Source organism: Berkeleyomyces rouxiae, assembly GCF_048999995.1.
Source record: "Berkeleyomyces rouxiae strain 22BRR77 chromosome Unknown BrBRR77_ptg000002l, whole genome shotgun sequence".
NCBI classification, from domain to species: Eukaryota; Fungi; Ascomycota; class Sordariomycetes; order Microascales; family Ceratocystidaceae; genus Berkeleyomyces; species Berkeleyomyces rouxiae.
The window spans coordinates 136,594-160,792 of record NW_027396492.1 but is presented as its reverse complement, the minus strand read 5'-3'; the positions used below and the strand labels follow the sequence as shown (position 1 = coordinate 160,792).

The following is a 24,199-nucleotide window of genomic DNA, read 5'->3' as shown; positions in this document are numbered from 1 at the left end:
GTTGACTGACCTGCTACGCTTCTTCTTGTCTATCCTTTTCAATTTTCTCCGAGACTTCTCTCTCCCGTAACTTGACAGCCGTCACTTATTGTCAAGGAATAAGGTTTCAAACTGAACCACCAACTTCACCACTGTTTGTTCGTTGAATGTAACAGACAAGAAACACAACACTTATCTTGCGCCGCTTGAGTTTGCTGACCCTGCAACTTCATACTCTTATATTCACCTGTCTTTGATATTTGGTCCTTCTTCGAATCACCCACCGAGAGACTCTCTCACCACTAGCGCCATGGTGTCGTTCTTTGGCCTCAAGATTGGGGGCGACAAGAAAAAGTACGTCTTTATATGAACACCCCTTCCACTTTGCAAAACTGCCAAGATATTGCTTGCTCTCGAATATTCCATCATGTTTGGCTGGCTTTTAACGGAGTGCTGACTGCCGCAGAAAAACCCAACCTTCTGCCACACCAGATTCCAGCACCAAGCCCTCCCGCCGCTTAGACCAAACCAAAGCCAACGACTTCGGTAGCCCGAATGGCGCCTCTACTTGGGACGGCACCCCGGGGCGCAAGCGCCTTAGCAGCAGCGCCCGGCCGGGGACTTCTCATTCGTTCCGTTCTTTTACCACCCCGCGACCTGTCTTCATGAACGGCACAGCCACAGCGAGTCTCGTCGACCTTCAAAACTTTGATCATATTCCCAGGCCTAATCGCGACAGCATACGCCACACGCCAGAGTCCGAAACACGTCCCACCTTTTCCAGCCCTGATCGCTTCTCCATGAAGCCTCGGGCTGCTATTGGCGCTGTTGGCTTTAGCTCATCTCCCTCAAACTCTCGATCTGCCGCCCGCCCGTCCACTAGTTCTGGAGTAACTAGTGATCCCATGCGCCAACCCTCGTTCTCCCACCATCTCCGAGAACCACTGCCTCCCATTGCGCCCCGAGAATCATCTCTTGCCAACCGTCCGAATGACACCGGGAGCCACTCGTCTAGGGGGTCACCCTTTTCGACAGGTGGCCAGGAGTCGTCCCCCCCAGTAGCTCCAGTGACACAGGACTCCCTCGATTCTTTATTCAGCAGCGACGATGCTCTGGGCCTAGAGAGAGACGACAAACTGGAGGACCCGCCGGCAGCTTCCTTTCAGAATGCCCCTATTACTATCAATACAGCCGTCCCCAGCGTATCAGATACTGCGCCAATTCCGTCAACGGTTCAGTCTTCCACGACGCAGTCTGCAGAAAGCTCTGCGCTCAGCTTCATGTCAAATTCAAGCTCCCGGTCTTATGTTCCCAGTTATGGGGACGGCACCCCGACTGTAGCACGGCCCAAGCTTACTTCACCAGGTGTCTTCAAGCCATACTCCCCGGCTGTTGCGCTGAATACAGCAAATGCAGCTACGACAATGCGATCTCCTAGCAGTGCTAGCTTGCAGCTTACTCCTTCCCTTGCAACAACTTTCTACGAGTCTCCTAGTAGCCAAGCACCAACTATTGACACAGCTATCAGTGCTTCGGCGTCTCCCGTCATATCTGAGTCGCCCTTTAGCCAGTTCAATTTCGAATTTGATCTAGGCCCATCTAGTTCATTTTCCAGCCCGTCAAAGTCGGCCGTTTCGACTCCCGCGACTGAGGCCATGTCCATTATGGATCGGAAAGACTCTTTCTCGCGAGCATCTACTGCTAGTCCTAGCCCAAGTTTGACTTTGATATCCTCTCACGAATCTGGTCTTTCTTCCAGGCCTTCCGTGTCAAATTCAACCTCCATGCGTAGCACTCCTTCACCTTCACAGTCCGTACGCTCGGCTCGCAGCATTGAACGCCCCTCTTTCGAAAAGTCAGTTTCCACGAAGCCTGTTGCTCCCTCTGGCCTGCGTGTTGTGCGTAATGCCATACCCAGTATCGTGCCAGATACCTCGGGTTTGGGCATCGCTGCTGATCGGTCTTCATTTGTTGCAAAGCTTCAAAGGACCAATTTTGGTGCTCGATCACCTACTCCCGAGGCCGAATTTGTCCTACATGGCGACGAAGCTCTTGCATTACAATGGGAGGGCCCCCCTATTATTAGAGATGTCGCTGCCAAGAGAGATACCCTTACAATTTGCTCTCCAAGAAGACAATCGTTTTCTTTCAACCTGGAGAACAACAATGCCAGCCAAGCTTCTTCTACCACAGATTCCAAACACCAAGAGTCACCAGAGAGGCCTAAGACTTCGGCTGGACCCACTACCACTTTCTCGAGAAGCTTGACTCAGTCACCTGTCCAGAGAACCAGACGTGCTAGTGGTGGCTTCAGCTCAAATGCTCGTCTTGACGCTATCCGACCGGCTCCCCTCAAGATTGGAAGCGCGACCGCCAAGACGGTGCAGGCTATGCCTAAGAGTCCCCTTTGTGTTGCTCCCCAGCAAGCCACTTTACAAGCAAATGCGGTATCCGCCCAGGCTGCGGAGGTTGCAATGATATCTGGCACAGAAACGGAAATTCCTACGGTCACTCAGTCTGAAACAACAGTTACAGACACGATGGAAACGTTGGCCCCTGCCACCTCAAATATTGCAGGAGACCAACTTTCCGCCATCAGTCCCGCGACGGAGTATTCATTCTTTGCCGAAAGTTCAACGGTCAGCCCACCACTAGACAGCCCGGCTAGCGTTGGTACAGTCAACTCGTCTGCGTGGCCTACGCGTTTCGCATACGACAGTGTCAAGGACAAGAACGGATATGCAGTTCCGACCCCTCGCGGGATGACAGTGATAAAGTCGCCGATGTACCAAACTTCGGCCCTTCCATTCAACCAGTCATTCCACGAAAGCACATCACCACTCCCTCCCGCCCGCCATCCTGGTCGTGGGAATGCTAATACCGATGTTCCTCGGGCATCTAATGTTAATGATTATGGCCACTTTCAAAGGCCTAAACTTCAAATGCCGCAAGATAAATTCATGTCACCTCGCCCTGCAGTACAGCCACCTGTTAGCGCTGTTACACAATCTGCTCAAGTTGTTTGGCCGTTGGCAGCAGGCGAATTGGGCGCAAAGCCTTGCTTGGGAGCTCTCGAGGAGACAAGGTCTGAGGCCCCTACTCACAGACAAGGCACAGCTCAAGCCTCGGTTCGTGACCGAGTACGGAATCTCGAAGTTCAGGACAAAGCCAAAGATCGGAGTCGGTCACCCCAACCTGGGTTCCTTCCAAGCGTCAGTAAGAGCCCTATCCCTGGTGTTGGCATGCGAAGAGACCCTTCACTCCTCCGTAATAGACCACCTCCCAGACCGAAGCGCGAAGATTCGGCATCGGTACCGGTCGCCATGACAGGGGATGGCTTTATTTAGGCCGTATCTTGTCTGGCGTGGCTTTGGGTTTCTAATATGCTTTAGCAATATTTGCAGGAGACAAACACAACGCTCACCATTTCGTTTCACGCTCTTCTTGAGCAACGTCTTCTTCTCTTCTCGCGGATTCTGCCGACATCATGAGCAAAATGTACGGCAATGATTCGTTCCTGGACTGCACTCTTCCTTTCTTATAAAATCTGAGGCAGTCCACTTCCATGATTCCCCCTTTCTTGTGCATTTCACTTTACCTTACTATACCATTTCCTTTCCTTTATTGTTTCCTTTGTATGTTCATTTGTTCTTTGGAGGGTGTTTCTGTATTCAGCTGGGGCAAAACTGCATGTTGCCAGAACTCAGATGCATCTATAGCCGGAGTCTGATTTCACGGCGTCTTTCATTCTTTTTCAAGGAGTCCAGAAAGACAAGATGCACTAGATACATGCGTTTTTGTACATACATATCAATCCTTATCGTTTGGGCGTCCGCTGTCAAAACGCAACAAAGCACAATTTTCCATCTTGCATGCCCAGCTATAGTTAACTAGAGAAGGTTTTTGGCACATGTCTACTGTGACAGCTTAAGTGGGGACGACGGCGATGGCAAAAAAGGAGACAGAGACGGCGTTTAGGATGATGGATGACAGTGATGAAGAAGAGCGGGGCAGCGGCCGGCGCTAGAGACATATTTAGGAGGGGGGGCAATATTGTCAGGAGGCGGTCTTTCCACGTTCACGCTGGGAGATATTACGTCTGTCCAGCTCTGCAGGAATGAGACGACAGGCTCGGTTATGTGTCTATCTGCATCATTAGCTTCCCAGCGCATGGAAAGTACTTACCCACCGAGTTCTCGAGTCCATCCTCGAGTCCACATCGAGTTCTGGACCAGGCCAGACCGCATCGGACGCTGCACAAGAGGAAGTCAGCCAGCAGGAAAAGCGGAGCCTGTGAAAAAAAAGGAAAGAACCTTGCGAAATATTGAGAGCTTGCTTGAATTGACAAGGAAGGAACGGTGCACTTTCTAGTCCAATATTGGCCGGGCGCTCTTGCTTTTTGGTGAAATTTCGGGAGTACCGACTCGCGTTTTTTCTTTTCTTTTTGCATTTGGCATAGGAGCTCCTTCCATTTGCGTCTTGGGCTAATGGCCGATTTTTTATATAAAGCATCGGTATAGCACCCTGTGCCATCAATCTTATAGTAGGCGTGACTTTTTTTGTCTCTTGTCTCTGGTTGCAGTCCATACTGTCTGATTTGCCGACACTACTACCTGTTTTTCTCTGGTTGTATAACTACGACTAGACGTCCGCTCTTCTCTCGAAAGGTCTGGAAAGCTTCCTTTTCATGGAGCTTTAATCTTATTCCTTTCCACCACTTACAAAACTGTCCATGTCGGTGTTCGTTGCGTCCATCAGCTCTTTTCCATACCTTGTGGCACATAGGTATATGTGCCATCACGGCCAATAAGAAACCCAGCAAGCGACTTGAAAGTCTTTGCGCTTGCTGCAATAACAAATCACCTTTTGAAAGTTCCCTCGGGGACGAAAAAGACTTACTCACAACTCACATTACGTGGTTGTCTTTTCCTATTGCCCTTCTTTTTACTCTTTTACTGTAAGTTTATCTGGATGTCATGTGGTGCTGCACCAATCGGAGACTAATAACCTGCGCTTAGAATACATGAACTGTAGCTACCCGGAAGCTACTGCCTCATTGACAGAACAGACGCTCTTGCTACCTCGTACCTCATCCCCAAAATCTGCCATCATGGACGATATCAAGCACGATCCCGCGTCAGCTACCGAGGCCGTGTTCTCGACTTCCAATGTTGATGCCAAAACACCTACTACGACCGTCGCCCCTCTGAATGACGATGCCCTTCTGAGCCAGGGTTTCGAGGCCATACAGGAAACCCAGGTGAAATGGTACTCGTACCTCAAGACAGTCGACTTCTGGATTGTCGTGGTCATGGGTCAAGTGCTCTCGTTATGCATTACTGCCACCAATACCTTCAGCTCTTTCCTAGCCCAGCACAATACCAACATCCCGTCTTTCCAATCGCTGTTTGTGTACATATTTCTGAGCATCATCTACACCAGCATCTTCTTCTACCGCTGGGGCTGGCGCCGCTGGTTCGTTGTGCTCAAGACGGACGGCTGGAAATATCTCATCATGGCCTTTCTTGATGTACAGGGCAACTATTTTACCGTATTGGCCTACCGCTACACAAACTTGCTATCGGCGCAGCTGCTCAATTTCTGGAGCATTGTATGCGTGGTGATCATTTCATTTTTCCTGCTGCGCGTGCGCTATAAGCCATTCCAGATCATCGGCATCCTCATTTGCTGTGGTGGCATGGGCATTTTGCTAGGATCAGACCATATCACCGGCTCTAATGGCGGCCCCGGCGTCAATATGATTAAGGGTGATCTTTTTGGTCTGTTGGGTGCCACTCTCTATGGTACTAGCAACGTTTTTGAAGAATGGCTGGTCAGCAAAAGCTCAATGCCTGAAGTCCTGTCGTTCCTGGGCACATTTGGTACCATAATCATGGGCATCCAGGCTGCCATTTTCGACCGATCAAGCATTCAGAATGCTAACTGGGAGGGTAAGGTATACGGCTACATTGCCGGCTTCACGGCCGCCATGATTGTCTTTTACACCATTGCACCCTTCATGTTCCGCATGGGCTCGTCGGCATTCTTCGATATTTCTCTGCTTACAGCCAACTTCTGGGGTGTGATTGTGGGCGTCAAGGTGTTTCACTACACCATACATTTCATGTACCCTATTGCATTTGTCTGCATCATCATTGGGCTGATCATTTACTTCCTGTCAGGCTCGATTCTGGGTGATAGCAAAAAGCCGTGGCTTGGTGACAATCAGGAAGACGGAGTGGCAGGCTATGGCACGGCTAAGCTCAAGGCCTTGAATGCTGCCAAAAAGAAGCAGCAGGAGGAGGAGGCTCGCCAGGCCTCTGCGGAAGCGACGACGGCACAGGCGGTGTAAAAAACAAAAGGCTGCGTTGCCGAATCAGTATAGGACCAGAGAAAGGCGATACCAAAAGAAAATAAAAGAGGGAAACCTTGAGAATTTGCTCGAGCGATGTACTCTTCATAGTATAGACCTGACTAGGATCTACTTCGACGTGTATGTCTCGTGCTCAACCCCAAAGGCGGTGAAAGTAGCCCCTCAGTTCGTGAATTTTGCCGTCCTGTCTGGTTACACAACAAGAAAACGGGGCAACTCGACAGACCTGAAAAACCGCTGTAGAGTTAGGGTTAGGGGATGAGAAATTAGTCAGTAAGGCTACGTCTGTTGTGATATCAAGTCCCAGCCACAAAGCCAGCCACGGCTCAGCCACATCACGTGACTACATACCCCGCCTGCTCCTCCTAGCATACATGAACCCGTGCCCTGCTACATAGAACTCTCCCTTGAATATACTGAATTTCCATGCAAAATCTCAACAGGTTATGAGCCCTCGCTTTCACGAATTAAGGCACCCTCCCGTTATCACGATACAGCATCCGCTTGGTGCATACGCGAAAGCATAATTTTTTACCTCGTTTCTCCCTCTCAATCCCCTAAATTTTTTTCAAAATGGTCGATAAGAAGATCGTCAGAGGACTCACCATCGATACCAAAACTGTCGAACTGTCTCGCAATTGGTTGACAAACAAGGAGGTGATTGTTCCGCTCCAGGATGTCGAGACATCTATTACGCATAACAATCTCCCAGCGGTTGGCCAAGTTCCCTTTGTGAAATGGCTGAAGACTCTTCAGGAAATCATCATCATTTCCAACACCGCTGCCCTCTTTGTCGGCGACGACCTAGTCGACGTGACCTCTCACTCCCTGATTGCCAGAAACTGCTGGATGAAAGTTCTCAAGAAGTCCAGCCACAGAGTTACCTTCCGGGATGACATTTCTCTCAAGAAGATGCTCGAGAAGATCTCGGAATCAGCGGCAAAAATCGACAGAGCCACGGCCGCTGTAAAAATTAGAGAACTCGCGTCGTTGCAGATGAGGAACATTCACGAGCTTCCCAAGGTCATCACATTGATAAAGGATCGCGTTGCTATATGCGAGACTTATCTGACGGAACTGGGACTAATGCTGGCTCTGACCCTTCAACCGATACTCTCGCCGATCGATGGCCAACTGGCCGAAAGAGTTGACGAATGTACAACGGTTGATGAACTCCTCGATGTTCTGGACAATCGTGCACACTCACTAGTGGAGTCGACTGAGCCTAGCCTCAGCTGTGCTGGATGTGGGAAAGATGGCCACTCCGTGGAAGAGTGCAGGAGACGCTCCCGGAAGGGGAAAAGAAAGACCAAGGCGAAAGCCGAGGCAAAAGCCGAAGGAACCGTTAGTTCTCTTCGCACAGCGGAGGCCTTCCTCGTAGATAGTGGTGCAGATCACTCCATCCTCCCTGTCAAAGAACATTTTTCCTCGTATGTTCCAATCGCAAGTTACGTTAATGTAGTTGGTGACAAGCATGTGCAAGCCCTAGGCAGAGGTAGCGTCGAATTTCTCGATGATCAAGGAGTCACTGTCAAAATTGAAAACGTGCTCCACATACCTCAACAGGAAGCCATCATATCGGCTGGAGAACTTCTCTCTATGGGATACATGTTTGAAACGCTGGCCGACAAGGTCACACGCCTGAGCAACAACCAAGGCTCAACACTAACACTAAACATACGCAACAAGAGAATCTGGTACGACATACCAACTCCCAAGGTTTCATCCTTGAAGGCCGACCGAGACTGGCACCGCGCTTTTGCGCACATCAACACCCACTACGTGCAGCGCACTCTCGCTCAACACGGCTTGAAGCTTAAAGTCGACCACTCCAAATGTCAGTCGTGCATCAAGGCCAAGATCACACACAGCCCGAAAGCTACAACAGGGCTTCGGCGCGCCACAGAAGCGTTGGAATACCTTCATCTCGACCTGGTCGGTGGTAAAAACGCACTGCCCAAAGCCACATCATCAACAGACTTTCCTCTTGCAGACCAGTTCCTCTTGGTAGTCGACGAGTTCTCTCTATACAGATGGGCATTTCCTGTTCACAGTAAGAAGGATATAGCCATACTGATAGATAACTTTATCGAGCAGCTCAAAACTCAATTTGGACGACATCCCAAAGTCCTTCACTCCGATGATGCGTCTGAGTTCAAAAGCAGCAAATGTCTTGAGTTGGCAGAACGTCGAGGCATGCTGTGGCAACGCAGTGCTGCCTACGCTCACGAACAGAACGGCATCGTTGAAAGAAGCGTGCGAACGGTCTGTGAGGCACTGAGCGCTACCCACGAGTGTGCGAATCTTCCAAGCAAACTGTGGCCTGAAACGCTTCAAGGTGTCCTATATGTCCTCAACAGGACGGCAAACTCGGTGGTACCAACCTCACCATACCAGGTCGTCTACGGCAAACTACCGGATATTGGAAATCTCTATCCTATCGGTTGCCGCGCCGTTTGGCCGATGGAAGGCAAAAAGAACGGCAAGGTCCCGGTCAAAGGAGTCTCAGGTGTCTTACTAGGCTATCATTCCTCAAACTCGTGTTACGTTCTGGAAGATGGACCTGACAAGCGTGTCATTACGCGGCGTGATGTGTCCTGCAACGACAAAGTTTTCCCCTACAAGTCGTCCATTATGGCTTTAAAAGGCCAGCCTGAAATTTCTGTCTCGAAAGCCCTTACGGGCCCCGAAGAGGATAAGTGGCGCGACGCCATGCGCAAGGAAATAAACACCATTGAGTCCTACGGCTCCTGGGAGATTATTCCTGCCCACGCCGCCCCACGTCGACCCATGAACGGAAAATGGGTCCTTCGGAAGAAAGACGACGGAACGCACAAGGCCAGATGGTGCGCATGTGGCTATGATGAACAAATCAACTCGGATATAAGCGCTGATGTGCTTCATGGAGTTTCTCTCCGAATGGTGTTGGCTCTCATAGCATCTCGTGACTTGGTCTGTCACCATATTGACGTCAAATCCGCTTTTCTCAATGCAGAGCTTGAAAAACCGGAATACATTCGACCCCCCGACCACATGGGTTTCCCATCAGACTGTGTGCTTAAACTCAAGAAGGCCATATACGGTCTTCGGTCCGCTCCTAAGCGCTGGCAGCAGACGCTACAACAGCATCTGGGAAGCATTGGTTTCACCCCGCTGAAGAACGATGGAAACATCTTCTTCAATGGTCAAGTATGGATAGCTGTATATGTCGATGACATGCTAGTTCTTTCCAAGGAAACCAGTGACGTTCAAGATGTCATCGTACGTCTCGCCGCAATTGTGGATCTTCGTGACCTCGGCCCAGTTTCCACATTCCTGGGCATAAACATCCGTCACTCATCATCAGCCATCAACATTGACCAAAAATCGAAAATTGACAAACTAGTTGAGCGGATGAATCTATCACAGTGCCGAGGGTCGTCTATACCAATAAGCAACGACAACCTCATTGATCAGGAGAGTGAGCCTCTCTCCCAGAACGATCATGACACTTATAGAAGCATAGTTGGCTCGCTACTACACATTTCCCTTTACACGCGCCCTGATATTGCTTACACGGTGATGCGACTTGCCGCAAGAACGCACAACCCGACAGACGGCTGTCAGCAGGCTCTGAAACATTGTCTGAGATACCTGCACCGGACAGCTGCCCACAGTCTTGCGTTTCCCAAAACGCCAGGCAAAGATATCTTAGCATCTACCGACAGCAGCTGGGGCAACAATACCTCGTCACGAGCGGTGTCTGGGAATATGTTCCTCATAAACGGGGCACCGGTCATGTGGAGAGCGCGCAAGCAAACACTGACTGCACAAAGCACGTGTGAAGCTGAGTACGTCTCAGCGGCTGGACTGGCAACCACAGCTATCTGGCTCAAGCCACTGTTTGAAGAGCTGTTTGGGATTGAGGAATCGGCACCCATAAGGGTTCAGATGGACAACCAAAGTGCACTCGCTGTTGCCAATGGGTCCAAAGTGTCTACCCGGAACCGACACTTCCTCATCAAGCAGACATCACTCAGGGAAGCCATTGAGGCTAAGGTTATAAATGTCATATACACCCCCACAGATCAAATGATTGCTGACGGGCTCACAAAAGCCCTGCCCAAAGCAGCGTTTGACACATTTCTGTGTCGATTAGGCATGGAAAAGGGGGAGTGTTGTGATATCAAGTCCCAGCCACAAAGCCAGCCACGGCTCAGCCACATCACGTGACTACATACCCCGCCTGCTCCTCCTAGCATACATGAACCCGTGCCCTGCTACATAGAACTCTCCCTTGAATATACTGAATTTCCATGCAAAATCTCAACAACGTCCCACGTTCCGTGAGCTACATGTCTTGTACTCCGTGCTTCAGTTCATTTCCGGCTGGCTGTCTCGAGCTCCTCAAGCCACTCTTGGTCTCGTGTTTTCTGATACTTGACATACAAAAGGTCTGTTATTGTTATTCTCATGCCAGCCCTTCCTGCACTGTTCCTGCTACCTGTGTTCTCCAGTACCACCCGCCTCTCTGTAGCGGCTCTCTAACGGTCTCACTCGCTTGGCTCCCTTTTCTTGTTCTCTCACCCCTCGAGCTTTGGCTTTGTTTCTAGGGATCCCTTTCTACCTGCTTGCCCCTCGCTCCCGGCGCTCGATACTGTACTGACTTTCTCTTCTTTCTCTCGTGCAGCCTAGCTAGTTTTTGTCTTTATCGCCCCAACCCCATCGAGCGACTCTCTCCCTTCTCGCGCATCTATACTGTCCGTCCCTTTACCCCAGCCCACCACACTCACCATGTCCTACTACGACAACGGCTCCCAGTGGTCTGGCACCCCAGGCCCTCAGGGTCCCAATCCCAATACTGCCGGTACCGTCAATCCTGCGCCTGCCAGCGGCACCAACACCACCACCAACAACCCCACCACCAATAGCAGCAACACCACCGGCAACAGCAACTGGGACCACCAGGCATCGCAGGCTCGTGTTTCCCGGTGGAAGAACAGCACCGAACCGGCTGACGTGAACCTGGCCAAGCCTGCTGGCGGTGTGACCGGCCCGACTGCCGCTGACGAATTTGCCTTCTCCTACCAGTTTGACGGTCAGTCTTCCTCCTCCTCTCCCGCTCTGACACATACTAACGGTTGGTATTTGCAGAGGTTGACCGTGCTCACGAGAACCTTACCAAGAGCAGCAAGATATTTGCCATGGGCCCTCGTCGTGAGTTTTCTGCCGCCAACCCCATTTCTGGATTTGGACCGTCTATTAGACCCCGTCCTGGTAGGTAATGCCTCCCCAAAGCCTGAGCTGTATTTCCGTTCATTGGACCTTCACAAAATCACTACAATTGGCACCCTGTTTGGGCATAAGTTGCACAAGTCTGCATCTGGGGCCGAGTCCGAGTCCAGACTTGTGCCATATGCCAGGGCCTGTTTACTTGAATTCTGCTTTTCTGCTCTCTCTCTCTTTCTACCTTGGTCCCAGCGGAATTTCTCTATATCGTGGTCTCAACTTCCGGGTTTCAATACAATCCTCTGTTCTCTCTGTATTTATCATACCAATGCGTATACGTATACGTCATCGGACCCCTCGGCTGACCTTTGCTTGAATCTCTCTTCAGATGGCCGCCTGCCCCCGATGCCCGGCGTCCGCCCCCACTCCGTTAACGACGGCACTGACCGCGCCCTGCAAGTCAATATCCAGAACTTCTATACGCATCAGCGCCACCAGCCAGCCCGTGCTCCTAGCGGAGCCGAACAGCTTCTCCAGAACAAAAGAAAGATGGCGGCTCAGCGAGAACGCGAACTTCGCAACTTACACACCGAACAGCAATTTCAGCGTAGTACGTCATTATATCCCACCACGACCAAGGTATTCTCTTACTACCTTGGCGTGTTTTCTTTTTTCAAGCAAGCGCTATTTTCAACAGACTCCAACTTTTAAGCTAACTACATTTCCTGCAGATACAATGGCCGAATCCCCTTTTGGCACCAAGCCTCGTACTGATGAAGAGGCCCGCGAGCTCATTGCGCGTCAGCGCAGCGCTCTCTATGGCGAGGGAGATTTTTCTGAAAAGGCTGCTTACGTCGACGAGGTCGGCACCGTTCATTCTGGTGCTCCCAGCATTGCTGGCCCTAGTGGCACCAACTCTACGGAGCCCACTAGCCTCCGCGGTACTTCGCCTATGACTCCATTTGATCCTCGCAGTATCCCCACTTCAGTGGGTGCACCTACTACTGACTCCGTCTCAGTTACCGATTCTTTGATTGCTCCTGTGGCAACCCCCAATAGTATCGAAATGCCTCTAAGTTCTCTTAGCCCCCAGCCCGGGTCCACTAGCAGGAGTCTCTTTGACAACCCTCACCGCGCTGGTAGTGTCTCTTCACCTATGGGTAGCTCACCTGCCCGTGGTGATTCTGCCCCCGGTAGCAAACTGGCATCTGTCGCTCCCATTGGAACCCGCCCATCTGGCACTCCAGTGAGTGCAACGGCTACCAACAAGCCGGCTACAACCTCGTTAACTTCGCCCGGAGGCTGGGGCCGTGGTAGCACTGCCTGGGGCCAATCCTCTGGCCTAGGTGCCCAAGCTAGCGTCTGGGGTTAGAGCATGCCGGAGCAAGAAACTTGTTTCCGTGTGAGCAGCTTGCTTTCAAATCAGTCTGCCAGACTGTGGACAGCGTTTGTTCTCTGTTTCTTTTCCTTTTTTCATTTTCGCATCGTTCTCTTCTTGTTTACTTTCAGGACGGCGCTCACTTGGTATATCTGTCTTTCAAACTTATTTGGGGAGGGGATATAAACACTGGGGTATTCTGGGGTTCTCTGGGTTTTCTTACTTGTATTTAGGCTTTGGTTCTGGCTCTTTGTTACTAGGTGATGATTGGTTTTCGTTCTTGTTTTATTGCAGAGGGCGTGTTGGCTTGGGATTACTGTATGGTCTCTTGGTTATTGTGTTTGGTTTGGCATGCGTGTTAACATGGGGATCGGCTTGGTGTTGTGTGATGCTTTATATTCCGGGCTAGAGAATAAAGGGGCCTTGGCAAATACACGGCAAGTCAGCCAGTCTTAGTTGTCCTTGCCAGTTCGGATTGGCCCTATATCAAGCCCAGTCTAATATAGATCCTCAGCTAAGATAGTCAGGCTTCGGGATAGACTGGACGTTGGTTTAGACAGGCTATGTGTTACTTATCGTGAGGATTCGTATTGGGGGTGTTCCGTGGTATTATTTTCTACTGTTGGTTTCTAGTCATGGTGTGATTTATATATGTCTGTGAGGGTGTTGGTCTACCTTGCTTGAGTGAATTGATATGACTATCTGTCTTCTATACATAACTACGTACAGCGACTATACAGGTTTTACTGATTTATGACGTGCACATGGCATGCTTCTTGCACGTGAATATCTAGTGCATGTAACTATTCTATAGTCCTAATGACCGACAGCCATCGTACAAGCTCAATGTATCATCTGCCGACTTTGCTTGTCCGCCCCAAATAACAATTCCTCGCCCATTTATTGTCCACGCGCCGGCCGTCTGCCACTTGTTACCCATCGCGCTAGACGGACCACCCTCCTCATCAACAGGCTGTTCTACTACGAGTTTCTCCTCTTTTCTGCCACCACGGCCACGACCATTCGTTCCACGATTAGCCAGCTTAAGCTTTTCTTCTTCACCGGCTTCGTACAACGACTTGTTCTTTCCCCCCAGACCTGGTCGTGTAATTGACGATACCACCGTTTGGCCAAGCCAGCCATCCTTCTGGCGCCAGCCTTCTGCCTGTGTGGTAGGGTTGAACATGTGCCACACCGAAGCCAGCCCCAGACCCCAGGCCGCATATAAAACACGCTCTTCATCAATGACGATTTCTACGGGACCCGGACCACCAAGTAGCGAAAGCCACTTGTTTGTGGCAACCGGCGACGAATGTGACACTGCGACACAATGTAGGTCCCGACCAGCGCGCTGGGCAATGTCACGCAGCTGTAGGAAAGTTTTCTGGGCGACTGTATTCAACATTACGCGGAACGGGCCGCCCGGGAGGAGATGTTAGATGACAGTGGGAGCGGAGGGTCATCAATCTTCGGTAACATAAGAAGTGAGGGAGGGGGACAGAGACTTACAGGCGCAGCCAACACATCGCAAAAACACCACCATCACGTTTCGCCCGTCGCCAAGCGCTAGCTTGCGATCGCGATCGCGTGGTGCCAAGTGACCAATCTCTGGTAATGCGGCAATAGGGACAGGCGGCGGTGCAGGTGTGAACCACGGCTGTACGGTCAGTGGGAGTGCTTTGATGGTCATCCAGGAGAGCCATGATGAATCGTCGTCGTCAATGTCTTGAGATGCTTTACTGCTCGCGGGGGCGGTTTTAGAGCGCCGTGGCGCTTGGCTGTTGTCGAGAGAAGGTAGGGCGCTGGGGATGCCCGCCTTTTTGAGGGCCATTTTGGTGGCCAGAGAAGAGAACATGATATCATATATGTATATAGAAGAATACCGTGCTACATCGAAAGAAAGGAAAGAGAAAAGCAGGATCGCTGTACGATGAAGATTGAGAGGCTTATATGAGATGCTCGTTTGATTAGCTACCTACGGGATTGTTACCACTTGTACTTGCGCTCAGATGCAACCTCGAAACAATTGCGACATGATTTGATTCTCACTATCCAGGACTGAGACACTGGGATCAAGGTTGAGATTAGAGATTCGCATGGCGGGCGTGTAACAGCTTGAGCAGACGCTAGAGTTGTACACATATGGAGAGGCTGGATAGGGCTTTTGTTATATTGGCTAGGGTCACTTATATCCAGGGTTACTGACAGCTGGCTAACTCAATGTCTAGTCATGTCCAGCGAGGTCTAGAAGCAGAGAAACAAAGTACTACAACTACAAACAAGCACTGCTTCGGGTGTCAAGTCCTTGTCTCCGAAGCCGACAAGCTGAGATTTTCCGGCTAGATCTTGGTTGGGCAATACTCAAATACCCTGACACAGTGGCACACAGAGATTTGTGTCAAGAGAACGGTCAAGACTAAATGAAGGCGGGTCTTTAGGCCGATGTATGTCATTATGGGTCATAGTTGGTGGCTAATAAAAGAAGAACAAAGAGCTAATTTGTAGTGTCTTGGCTCTGTGATAAGTCTGATTTTCAGAGTAACCAACTATGCATGCACTTGTGCATAGTTACTCTTGATTCTATGGGATGGGACTGGCCGGCTTGGTGTTGCCCTGTATGATCTACATGGTTATGTGTATAACGACGTATGGCATGGCATGTGTGGGAAGTATGGCATTTACGGCATGTATAGTCCGATTATATAGTCAACTACATGGCAGTATGTATGTATGTATGTCCTTGGCTTCCCTGTCTATGACGCCCTCGATGTTTGTGTATACATATGTTTTATGTACATACTTGTAGCACAGCAACAATGGTGCGTGTCCTTCTGATGGTAAAAAGGCTTTATTCACCGCCGGTACCTGCGTCAGAGAATGAGTGACGCAGAAGTTGGGCCGTCAAGACGAGAGTAGGAAATCTTTTTTTTCTACTGGTATTCCGTGGGCATGCAATTTCACTTTGCCTCTGCTTTCTTTTTTTTGTGCGCTCGTGTATTGTGGGTAGGCGGGTTCATTATAGGAGCTGTGATATCGACAAAGTGGAGGTTTAGAGACTGACTTGTAGAGGGTACTCCGGGAACAGCAGAGCAGCCATACTAAACCTAGGTACTGGGTACATAAACCATGGGCAAATTTCATCCCATCTTGAGCCCACTACAGGGTGCTTGTTCTTGGGCACAAGCGTCCTTCCTTTTGTGTGCTTCAATTTAGGATTGTAGAGGGCACTGTGATGGGGAATATCGAGGTAGAATAGACCAGGCTTTCAAGGTTAGGACCTTAGGGTAATGTCACCTGTAACACGGATGCTGTTTGACACTTTGTCCAATTTCCTTGGGTCATCAACGCGTGAGGTGTCAAAGGAGCAGGACCAAGTTAAGAGAAGAAGGCCAAGAGGGTGCGTTTTCTGGCGGTGGGCTCACGGAGAAGCGTTCAATGCGTTTCATGACAGGTGTGCTTGCTTTGCTTTGGGGGGGGGGGGCTATTGGGGGGTGACCAGTTAAGCAGTTAAGGCGGTAGGCGAGGATTGGGTGAGGCGAGGGGGCGGACAGCGGTGAGAGGAGGGGATGGATAGAGGTAATAATAGAATCAAAGAGAGCCGTAGCGCATAGATAGTGGTACATGTTAGAGGAGCGACTTTGACTTTGTTTGTGGGTTGGATCGGAGGGAATAGGAGAGTATCTGTGTGGTGTGGTAAATAAGAAATAAGACGCCGTCCGTGTTGTTCATGGAGCGGGATGATGCAAGTGCAGGTACAAGTACATATGTATGTACATGTCTGTGTATGTGCTTGTAGAGAGGCTTGTACCTGTATGTGCATATGTATGAATGGATGTACTTGTGTGCTTGGTCTAGGTACATACATACATGTACATGTGTACATTGACAGTTTGTTACAGCTAGCTGTAACTACCGCAGGTGAAGGGGAAGAGCAATTACACATGGTGATGACGGGCTGCTGGCGTGCCTGCCTACCTTTTGATCATTTCGTTTGGCCCATCGACTTGTCACTCACTATAAATGTACAATAGAACACACACACTTGTTTGTACTCAGATCTAACTAGCTAGTCAACTAGTGGAATTGGAATTTAGCATTGAGGGATCTAGGCAGGTAAGGACTGAATATAGAAAGAGGCGATCGTCAGCTTAAGCAAGTACCCAGCTTCAAGGAGCAGCATCGCAGCATAGCAACAGAGAACGAAAAACAACTGTGTACCTACATACAATGTACATGCGTATCTTTGTAACTTCATGTCTTCAAGAAGTTAGTTGTATCACTGTAATTGACTGTAGCTGCGTCTTTGCACTAAAGCAGAAAGAGGTCGATAAAAGTCTTCGCTCTTGCCTTTGCCAATGCCACGAGCCTTCTGTTTCTGTTTCAACTCCTCACGTTGCTTTTGGTCAAGTCCTGAGCTTGTCCGCTTCTCGCTTTCTTCTTCCCTTTGCTCTTCTTCGTGGCCTCTTTGCGTCTGCTTCTTCTGCGTCTACGTCCACGTCCACGTCTCCGTCCACGTTCACGCCCATGTTCGTTTCTTCTTCTCTTCTACTGCGTTGTTCTTTATTACATTTTTTTTTTGGCTCTCGTTTTGCTTGCTCGCTGGCGCCTTTGATTGCTGGCATTCTTCTCTTTTGCCTTGTCCTCTAGCCATCTTTGTTCAAAGGCCTTGCAGCCTTTTTTTTTTTAGTGCAGTCTGTTCTGTTTCCCCTTTTCATTGATCCACTATCACGCTCTTTTCCTCTTTTGTTCTTTTTTGTGCTGCCCGTTACTGCTTGCCTCTCTTGATTCTCGGCCAGCTTGCTGCTACTGTTGTTGTTGTTGCTGTATCTTAACCCACCCGCCCCCGTTCGTCCATCCGCCAACGTGCAGTCCAAGTCCGGTCCAGTTGCAGCGCAGTCTACCGACAATCCTCCTCACCCCACTCACCCGCACGCTGGCTTGCTTGGAAGCAGAAGCCCAGCACTGCATTCATGCTGTACGTGCATACATAGCTGCATACGAGGCGATCCTATTCTCCTACTTCTGCCATTTGTCGTCCGTCGGGAGCTAGCTACATCGTTTGTGCTCACTAGTTCACCTAAGAAAATCGGATCTCTGCTCCGCTCAACTTCACCTCAAAGCCAAGGCTTTGCGTTTGTCTGACTGCTTTGAATTCTGCCCATTAGATCGCTTTCGACGCCTGTCCTGACTCAAGTTCACCACGACCGACCACTACGGAGCGAAACCAGCGTCGCTTTGCTTTTGCGCCCCTACACACTCGATAGTTCCCGTTGATCCATCTCGACTCAAATCTCGACTCCTGATTTCGATCCTGAATCTCAAGTTTGCCTTAAACCCTCTATTTTTGTTCCGTTGAAAGCCAGTTTGACCGGCTTACATCCACACTTTTGAACTATTTTGAGCAGACAACCAGCCCAGTGAAAGCTCGCCAGCCAGAACAACTTCTTTCTTTTATTTTCCTTTTGCCTATACCGGTTCTTCCACCAATCAACCCCCAGGCCTTGGCATAGTTACGAGGTCAGTAAACCGCCACTAGCATTCCGTCCGTTAACTGGCTGTCACTTCAATTACTATACCTTTTAATGTCTTGAGAAAGTCCATCTCTGAATACTTGGTGTGCCTCTCACAATCATGGGATTTGAGCGTCCTCCATGATTCATGATTGGTCCCAAGAACCCTCAAACTCCCCACTTCACTTGCTTAATTCCCTTTGCTTCCTCTTTGACCATTCCAAAAGTCCATTCAAGAACCAAATCCCAGACAAGAGCCGCTAGCCGCTAGCCCCTCCCCTCCCCAATAAAAAAAAGACAGAGCCCTAGTGATCGTTGTGTTCTTGTGGTTGTTTCTCGGTCCAAGTCCGCTTTTAGTGCGGTCCTCTCTCCCCATAATTCAACACTCTGCCTTTTGCAGGTCTTGCCTTGTCGATAGACCGTCCGCATTTTTTGTCCTGAAACTTGCCCAGTCTGGTCTATCTAGACAAGACCAAACATCAACTCCGACTTGCATATTCTCTAGGCTCATTTTCGCTAACATTACCTCATCTCTTGGTCTTAATATCCAGCCATCCAAGCTCTGCCTTATCATCCTTGCCGTCCTCTTTACAGGAATCTCTCTTCCTTCTTGCCTTGTTTTTGCTTGCTGTAAGAGAATCGACTCAAAATACCAGCGAGAGTAACACACGCACGCTCTCCTTGTTTTTTTTCTTCTTTCGTAGTTTTCGCCTCGCCTTCCTTACTTCTTCGATAAAAACTACGGTCCAATCTACTCTACTCGCCATTTTTCTGGCAGTAGAGCCCGAGCTTCCGGTAAATGGATAGTCGGTCAACAACTACGGCAGATACATCTTATCCCGTTTCCCCTTGGAATTTCCCTCCTGGCTCAGGGCCAGTATCAGTGTCAGTTGCCACTTCGGTTTCGTCTCCCTCCGCTATTGAGGCCTCTGGGCCCAACCCTCACCACATTTACGCCGCTTCCTCCTTTGCTGCAGGCCCGCACTACACAACCGAAGCCTCTTTTCTGGCCCACCACCAAGGTCTTCAGTCATATCTCCGTGCCCTGAACTCTGATCCTAGTAGTATCTACGACCGCCTGCAGCATTACAACAGCCTCGTTTCCCCCGGGCGTGGCGGTGGAATTACGACACCACAACTCGTGTCCATACCCTCACCTTCTCAAGCAAACCCCGTTGTTTTCCAGTCTCCATTCTGTACGTCATCGTCTCAACAAGCCCAGAAACAACCAGGCACCACCCCGGCACCCCCATCAACCATCTCGACTTTGTCTCGCTCTAGATCAGTCTCCAAGGCCTCTTCCACAAAGGGTTGTGGTCCTGCTGTAAAAGCAAGCCAGGGCCAGGGTGGACATGGGGATAAAGCCACTACAGATACAAGAGTAGAAAAAAGCCCTCGAACTGCAACAGGCTCAAAGGACAACACAGACGAAAACACCAAAAACACTGCCGAGGTCGAAAAGGATAAACCGAAAACCGGAGATTGGGACTCTGACCCTTTGAAACAAGGAAAAAAGGACACTGTGACGGTCAAAATGCCTTCCAAGGCCAACAATAACGCTTCTTCTACCGCTGTTCAGAATGCAACCATCCCTTCACCTTCAGCATCAGCCTCACCCTGCTCAACACCGACGTCTCAAAATTCAGCGTCAGTTTCCGCCTCAACTAAAACTACGGATGTCAAAAGTGGCTCACGACACAATAACACTAGTACCAGCGCGACATGCAGCTCGACCTCTAACTCAGGTGCCGTTACTGCCACAGGTGGGGGCCGCCAAACCCCGACTGAAAAGCCTTCAAGCTCAGAACTTTTACCGCCAAAGGTATCATTACCAACACGGTCGAGCCATCTACAAAACCAACATTCAACAGCGCACTCTAGTTCAGTGCCCTCCACTCCGAATCAACATGGACGTAACTTTTCTTTCGAATCTCGGGATCCGTCTCCCAATACCACAACAAACCATTCTCCACGGTCGGCATATTCTGAAACAAACCCATCTTTACCGTCACTTCGACCTTTGCCATCTCGCGATAACTCTTGCCCCTATGAAACTGCCCAGTTTAATACCCGTCGTCGGATACCATACAGCAAGGGCAGTGACCCTCTAGAGCGAATTGATTTAGACAATGTCAAGAGCGAGTTAACACCAGCAGAAGATGAAAAACTCACTGGTGCTGTGATGAAGCTTTATTCCGAGCTGCTTCCCAAGCCTGAGAATGAAGCCCGTCGTACCATGTTAATGAACAAGCTGGAGCGGATATTCAACGACGAGTGGCCGGGCCATGACATCCGAGTGCATTTGTTTGGTTCATCTGGTAATCTGCTTTGCTCTGACGATTCTGACGGTACATAATGCCCCTTCCTACTCTCCAAGCAGAAGTTGGTATCCCTCTTGCTAATAACTGTGGTTTTCAGTCGATATTTGCATCACAACAGCCTGGAAAGAAATGGAGGATGTATGCAAAATTGCAAACCTTTTGGCTACCCGTAAGTACCACGGCACTGTAATGAAACTTGAGCTTCAATACTAACGCATATTCTTTTCGTTCTAGGCGGCATGGAAAAGGTTGTTTGCATCTCAGCAGCCAAGGTGCCAATTGTCAAGATTTGGGACCCTGAACTGAGACTTGCTTGTGACATGAACGTCAACAACACATTGGCTCTCGACAACACGCGTATGGTACGCACATATGTCGACATGGACGATCGTATAAGGCCATTAGCCATGACCATTAAACACTGGACAAGACGTCGAATCATAAACGATGCCGGTAATTACCACAACCATTTCTTTGCCCAAATCATAGGCCCCATCTAACCTGCTTTTCTTTCTATAGCATTCGGTGGGACACTTAGCTCTTATACATGGATCTGTCTAATCATCGCCTTTCTCCAACTTCGCGAGCCACCTGTTGTCCCAAGTCTTCACAACAAGAAATACCCCCGACTTCCTCGAAAGTCGGGAGCTTCGGAAAGCCCATTCGCCGATGATATTGCTAAAATGCGTGGGTTCGGCCGGAATAACAAGTCATCGGTTGGTAGTTTGCTGTTCCAGTTTTTTCGATTCTACGGCCATGAGTTCGACTACAACAAATTTGTACTCTCCGTGCGTCAGGGCCAGCCCCTCACCAAGAAACACAAAAATTGGCAGCACAGCTTGAATAATCAGTTGTGTGTTGAAGAACCCTTTAATACCAGTCGGAATCTGGGTAATACTGCTGATGAGTATTCATTCAGGGGTCTTCATGAGGAAATCCGAAGGGCCTTTGATTTGGTCTCGGAAGCCAAACTGGATGAGTGCTGCGAGCAATACGTTTTCCCCAAGGAGGAGGAGCGTCCTGCTTTCACGCGCCAGACGTTTCGGCCTGTCATGATGCGAAGTTCAAGTCAGAGCCACACTGGAGGTCGAGGTGGTCGTGGTGGACATGGTGGTCGAGGTAGACACTCGAACAATATGCGCAACGGCGGCTCCAATCGACGTCCTTCGGCAGTGACGTACGACCAGACAGGAAACCTTCAACAGCAACAACAACAACAGGCTCAATCCCAGGCCCAGGCCCATCTTTTCATCGCTCAGGGGATGGCACCTGACCTTCAGTGGTACCCTATGGATTACAGCATGCTCATGAACCAGGCTGCCCAGGCTCAATTCTTTGCTGCGCAGAACTTGTATCCTCAACAAATGGTTGTATTACCACAAACATCTCAGCAGGCACAGGGCAGTCAACAGCCATCCGTGAATCAAGCCCCTCATAACCAAGGACAACAAACAGCCCAACAACATCATCGTATTCAACCTGGTACTGGCTCTGCTAACGAAAGATCACGGACAAACTCAGTTGACGCTATTTCAGCAACAGCCTCAATGATTCCCATGGTCTGGGCTATGTATCCCCCAGGTATGGTGGCTGCTTACCCGACGACTCCTTCAGTGACTTCAACACCGACTGCGGTAAGCTCCATGGAGCTTCGTCGAGGGATGAACCGGGCCTCTGTTGGTGGTCAGGCTGATGCTGTCGGTAGCTCACTTCGTTCCCAATCACAACCAGCATCCCGTCCTGCTACGGCACAGTCAGGATCGCCTGGTGGTACATATATGGGGCCAGGCTCCCATATCCCCGTACAGGCTCCTCTTGGCTTTAAATTGAATGGCAACGGGACTCTGCCTCCTCTTTCAATTCCCGCCTATTTGCCCGTCGACAATGGCATTGACGACATTACGCCGAAAGCTAGCGCTGAAGTGGGAACCAACATACTTGTTGAGCCCAACACCACAAACAACTCTGACTATCCTACTTCAGAGTCTGTTGTCATTACCTCAGCGTCAGATGTACTACCTCCCCCTCCTCCGCCCGTCTCCGCCCGCCGCAAATCATCTGATATCCACATGATGGTTGACCGCCGAATGCGTCGAGAAAAGTCACGCTCGCCATCTCCGATGGGAACACGCCACAGAGCTCTGTCTGCTAGTGGCGGTGGGCTAACTAACCTTGCACCTCCTTTGCCCACACTGAAGAACCCCCAGCAACAACCCAATACCTGTCAGACACTGGGCCATGCAGCTATTATCAAAGGCTCGTTACTCAAGACAAGCACGACTGTGTCTGAAGGCCCGCTTACTGAGGTCGTTTCTTCCAATTGCAACGAAACCAAGGCTCTTGTTCATGAATCTGAGTCCTCGTTGGGCCTTGGGATCCGCAATAACGCACCAATAGTCACTCCTGCAGCAAGCATTACCTCGACACCAGTTGCCACTTCAACGCCCGCATCCACTCAGTCACCTGTCTCCCTCCCGGTGTCGGCCCCTCCTCCAATTGTTAACGGAACCAATGCTGTCCCTGCTGCTCTGTCCAATGCGCCCTTCACAGAAGATATTCATATGGGTCGTGTTCCTACCCACATGTCATACTACCATATGATGCAAGCCTATGAGTACTCTCAACATGGCCAATTGACGTTCCGTCCATCTGGAATCATACCCCAAGCACCAGGTATAAGCTCAGCTGAAGTTGGCTACAACATGGCCTCTAGCACTTCACAACAACAATCACACCAGTTTCAACAGGGGCCAAGTCCTTTGCATATTTCTCAAGCGTCGCCTCAGTCTTCGTCACAAATTTCACCGTCATCCGATTTCAAGCAAATACTGCCAGACCCACAGCCTCTGTCCCAAGCTTTGTCTCCAGTATATGAACACAAGGCTACAGTAATTACCCCAGTAATTTCAAAAAGGGTTGAGCCTGCAACCCCGTCTTCGAATACCTCAACTGTTCCCGTGGTGACTCACATGTCATCTTCGAAACTTGACATGGAGTCTAATGGAGTGGGTAAATCAGAGACTTCAAGAAAGGGCGCAGGCAACGGATCTGACGGCAGGCCAACTGGGCGTAGTAGCAATTCATCAAAACAAAATGGGAGCGGTAGTGGCAACCAATCGCAAGGGAGCCTCAGGGCTTCTATGGGAAAGAAGAACCGCAACACTGGCGATACTCTAAAAGAAGGTACATCGGTTACTCACAGTGGCATCAGCTCTAACCATCATGACAAGGACTTCGATTCCATCTCGCGCAATGGCAACAGTGGTCACCATGCAACTGATAGCAACAAACAGTGGACCAGACAAAAGAGTCGTAAGAAGGGTGGTTCGTCTAATGAGAACAAAGGTCAGGGTCATCCAAGTCTTGTATCTCCACATGCAGAACAGCCACCAAAAGATGAGTCTGAGCGCAAGGGTGGTTGAATGGGGCA

General features: G+C 49.9%; 6 protein-coding genes across 6 annotated transcripts; 5 read left to right on the top strand and 1 right to left on the bottom strand.

Annotated features, from left to right (window-relative positions):
* Positions 1-289: 289 nt before the first annotated feature.
* On the top strand, positions 290-3,326 carry BROUX77_001576 (uncharacterized protein; the record flags this gene model as incomplete). Its single annotated transcript, XM_073746020.1, has 2 exons — positions 290-333; positions 446-3,326. The coding sequence occupies 2 exons, from the start codon at positions 290-292 to the stop codon at positions 3,324-3,326; spliced, it is 2,925 nt and encodes a 974-aa protein (XP_073606658.1).
* Positions 3,327-5,089: 1,763 nt separating this feature from the next.
* On the top strand, positions 5,090-6,331 carry BROUX77_001575 (uncharacterized protein; the record flags this gene model as incomplete). Its single annotated transcript, XM_073746019.1, has 1 exon — positions 5,090-6,331. The coding sequence occupies one exon, from the start codon at positions 5,090-5,092 to the stop codon at positions 6,329-6,331; it is 1,242 nt and encodes a 413-aa protein (XP_073606657.1).
* A 594-nt stretch (positions 6,332-6,925) lies between these two features.
* On the top strand, positions 6,926-10,564 carry BROUX77_001574 (uncharacterized protein; the record flags this gene model as incomplete). The annotated part of the gene is made up of 1 exon (XM_073746018.1): positions 6,926-10,564. The coding sequence occupies one exon, from the start codon at positions 6,926-6,928 to the stop codon at positions 10,562-10,564; it is 3,639 nt and encodes a 1,212-aa protein (XP_073606656.1).
* A 561-nt stretch (positions 10,565-11,125) lies between these two features.
* Positions 11,126-12,932, top strand: BROUX77_001573 (uncharacterized protein; the record flags this gene model as incomplete). The annotated part of the gene is made up of 4 exons (XM_073746017.1): positions 11,126-11,429; positions 11,486-11,608; positions 11,949-12,170; positions 12,292-12,932. The coding sequence occupies 4 exons, from the start codon at positions 11,126-11,128 to the stop codon at positions 12,930-12,932; spliced, it is 1,290 nt and encodes a 429-aa protein (XP_073606655.1).
* Positions 12,933-13,746: 814 nt separating this feature from the next.
* On the bottom strand, positions 13,747-14,793 carry BROUX77_001572 (uncharacterized protein; the record flags this gene model as incomplete). Its single annotated transcript, XM_073746016.1, has 2 exons — positions 13,747-14,330; positions 14,448-14,793. The coding sequence occupies 2 exons, from the start codon at positions 14,791-14,793 to the stop codon at positions 13,747-13,749; spliced, it is 930 nt and encodes a 309-aa protein (XP_073606654.1).
* A 4,454-nt stretch (positions 14,794-19,247) lies between these two features.
* On the top strand, positions 19,248-24,191 carry BROUX77_001571 (uncharacterized protein; the record flags this gene model as incomplete). The annotated part of the gene is made up of 5 exons (XM_073746015.1): positions 19,248-19,644; positions 19,858-20,796; positions 20,867-20,938; positions 21,004-21,222; positions 21,289-24,191. The coding sequence occupies 5 exons, from the start codon at positions 19,248-19,250 to the stop codon at positions 24,189-24,191; spliced, it is 4,530 nt and encodes a 1,509-aa protein (XP_073606653.1).
* Between the last annotated feature and the right edge of the window lie 8 nt (positions 24,192-24,199).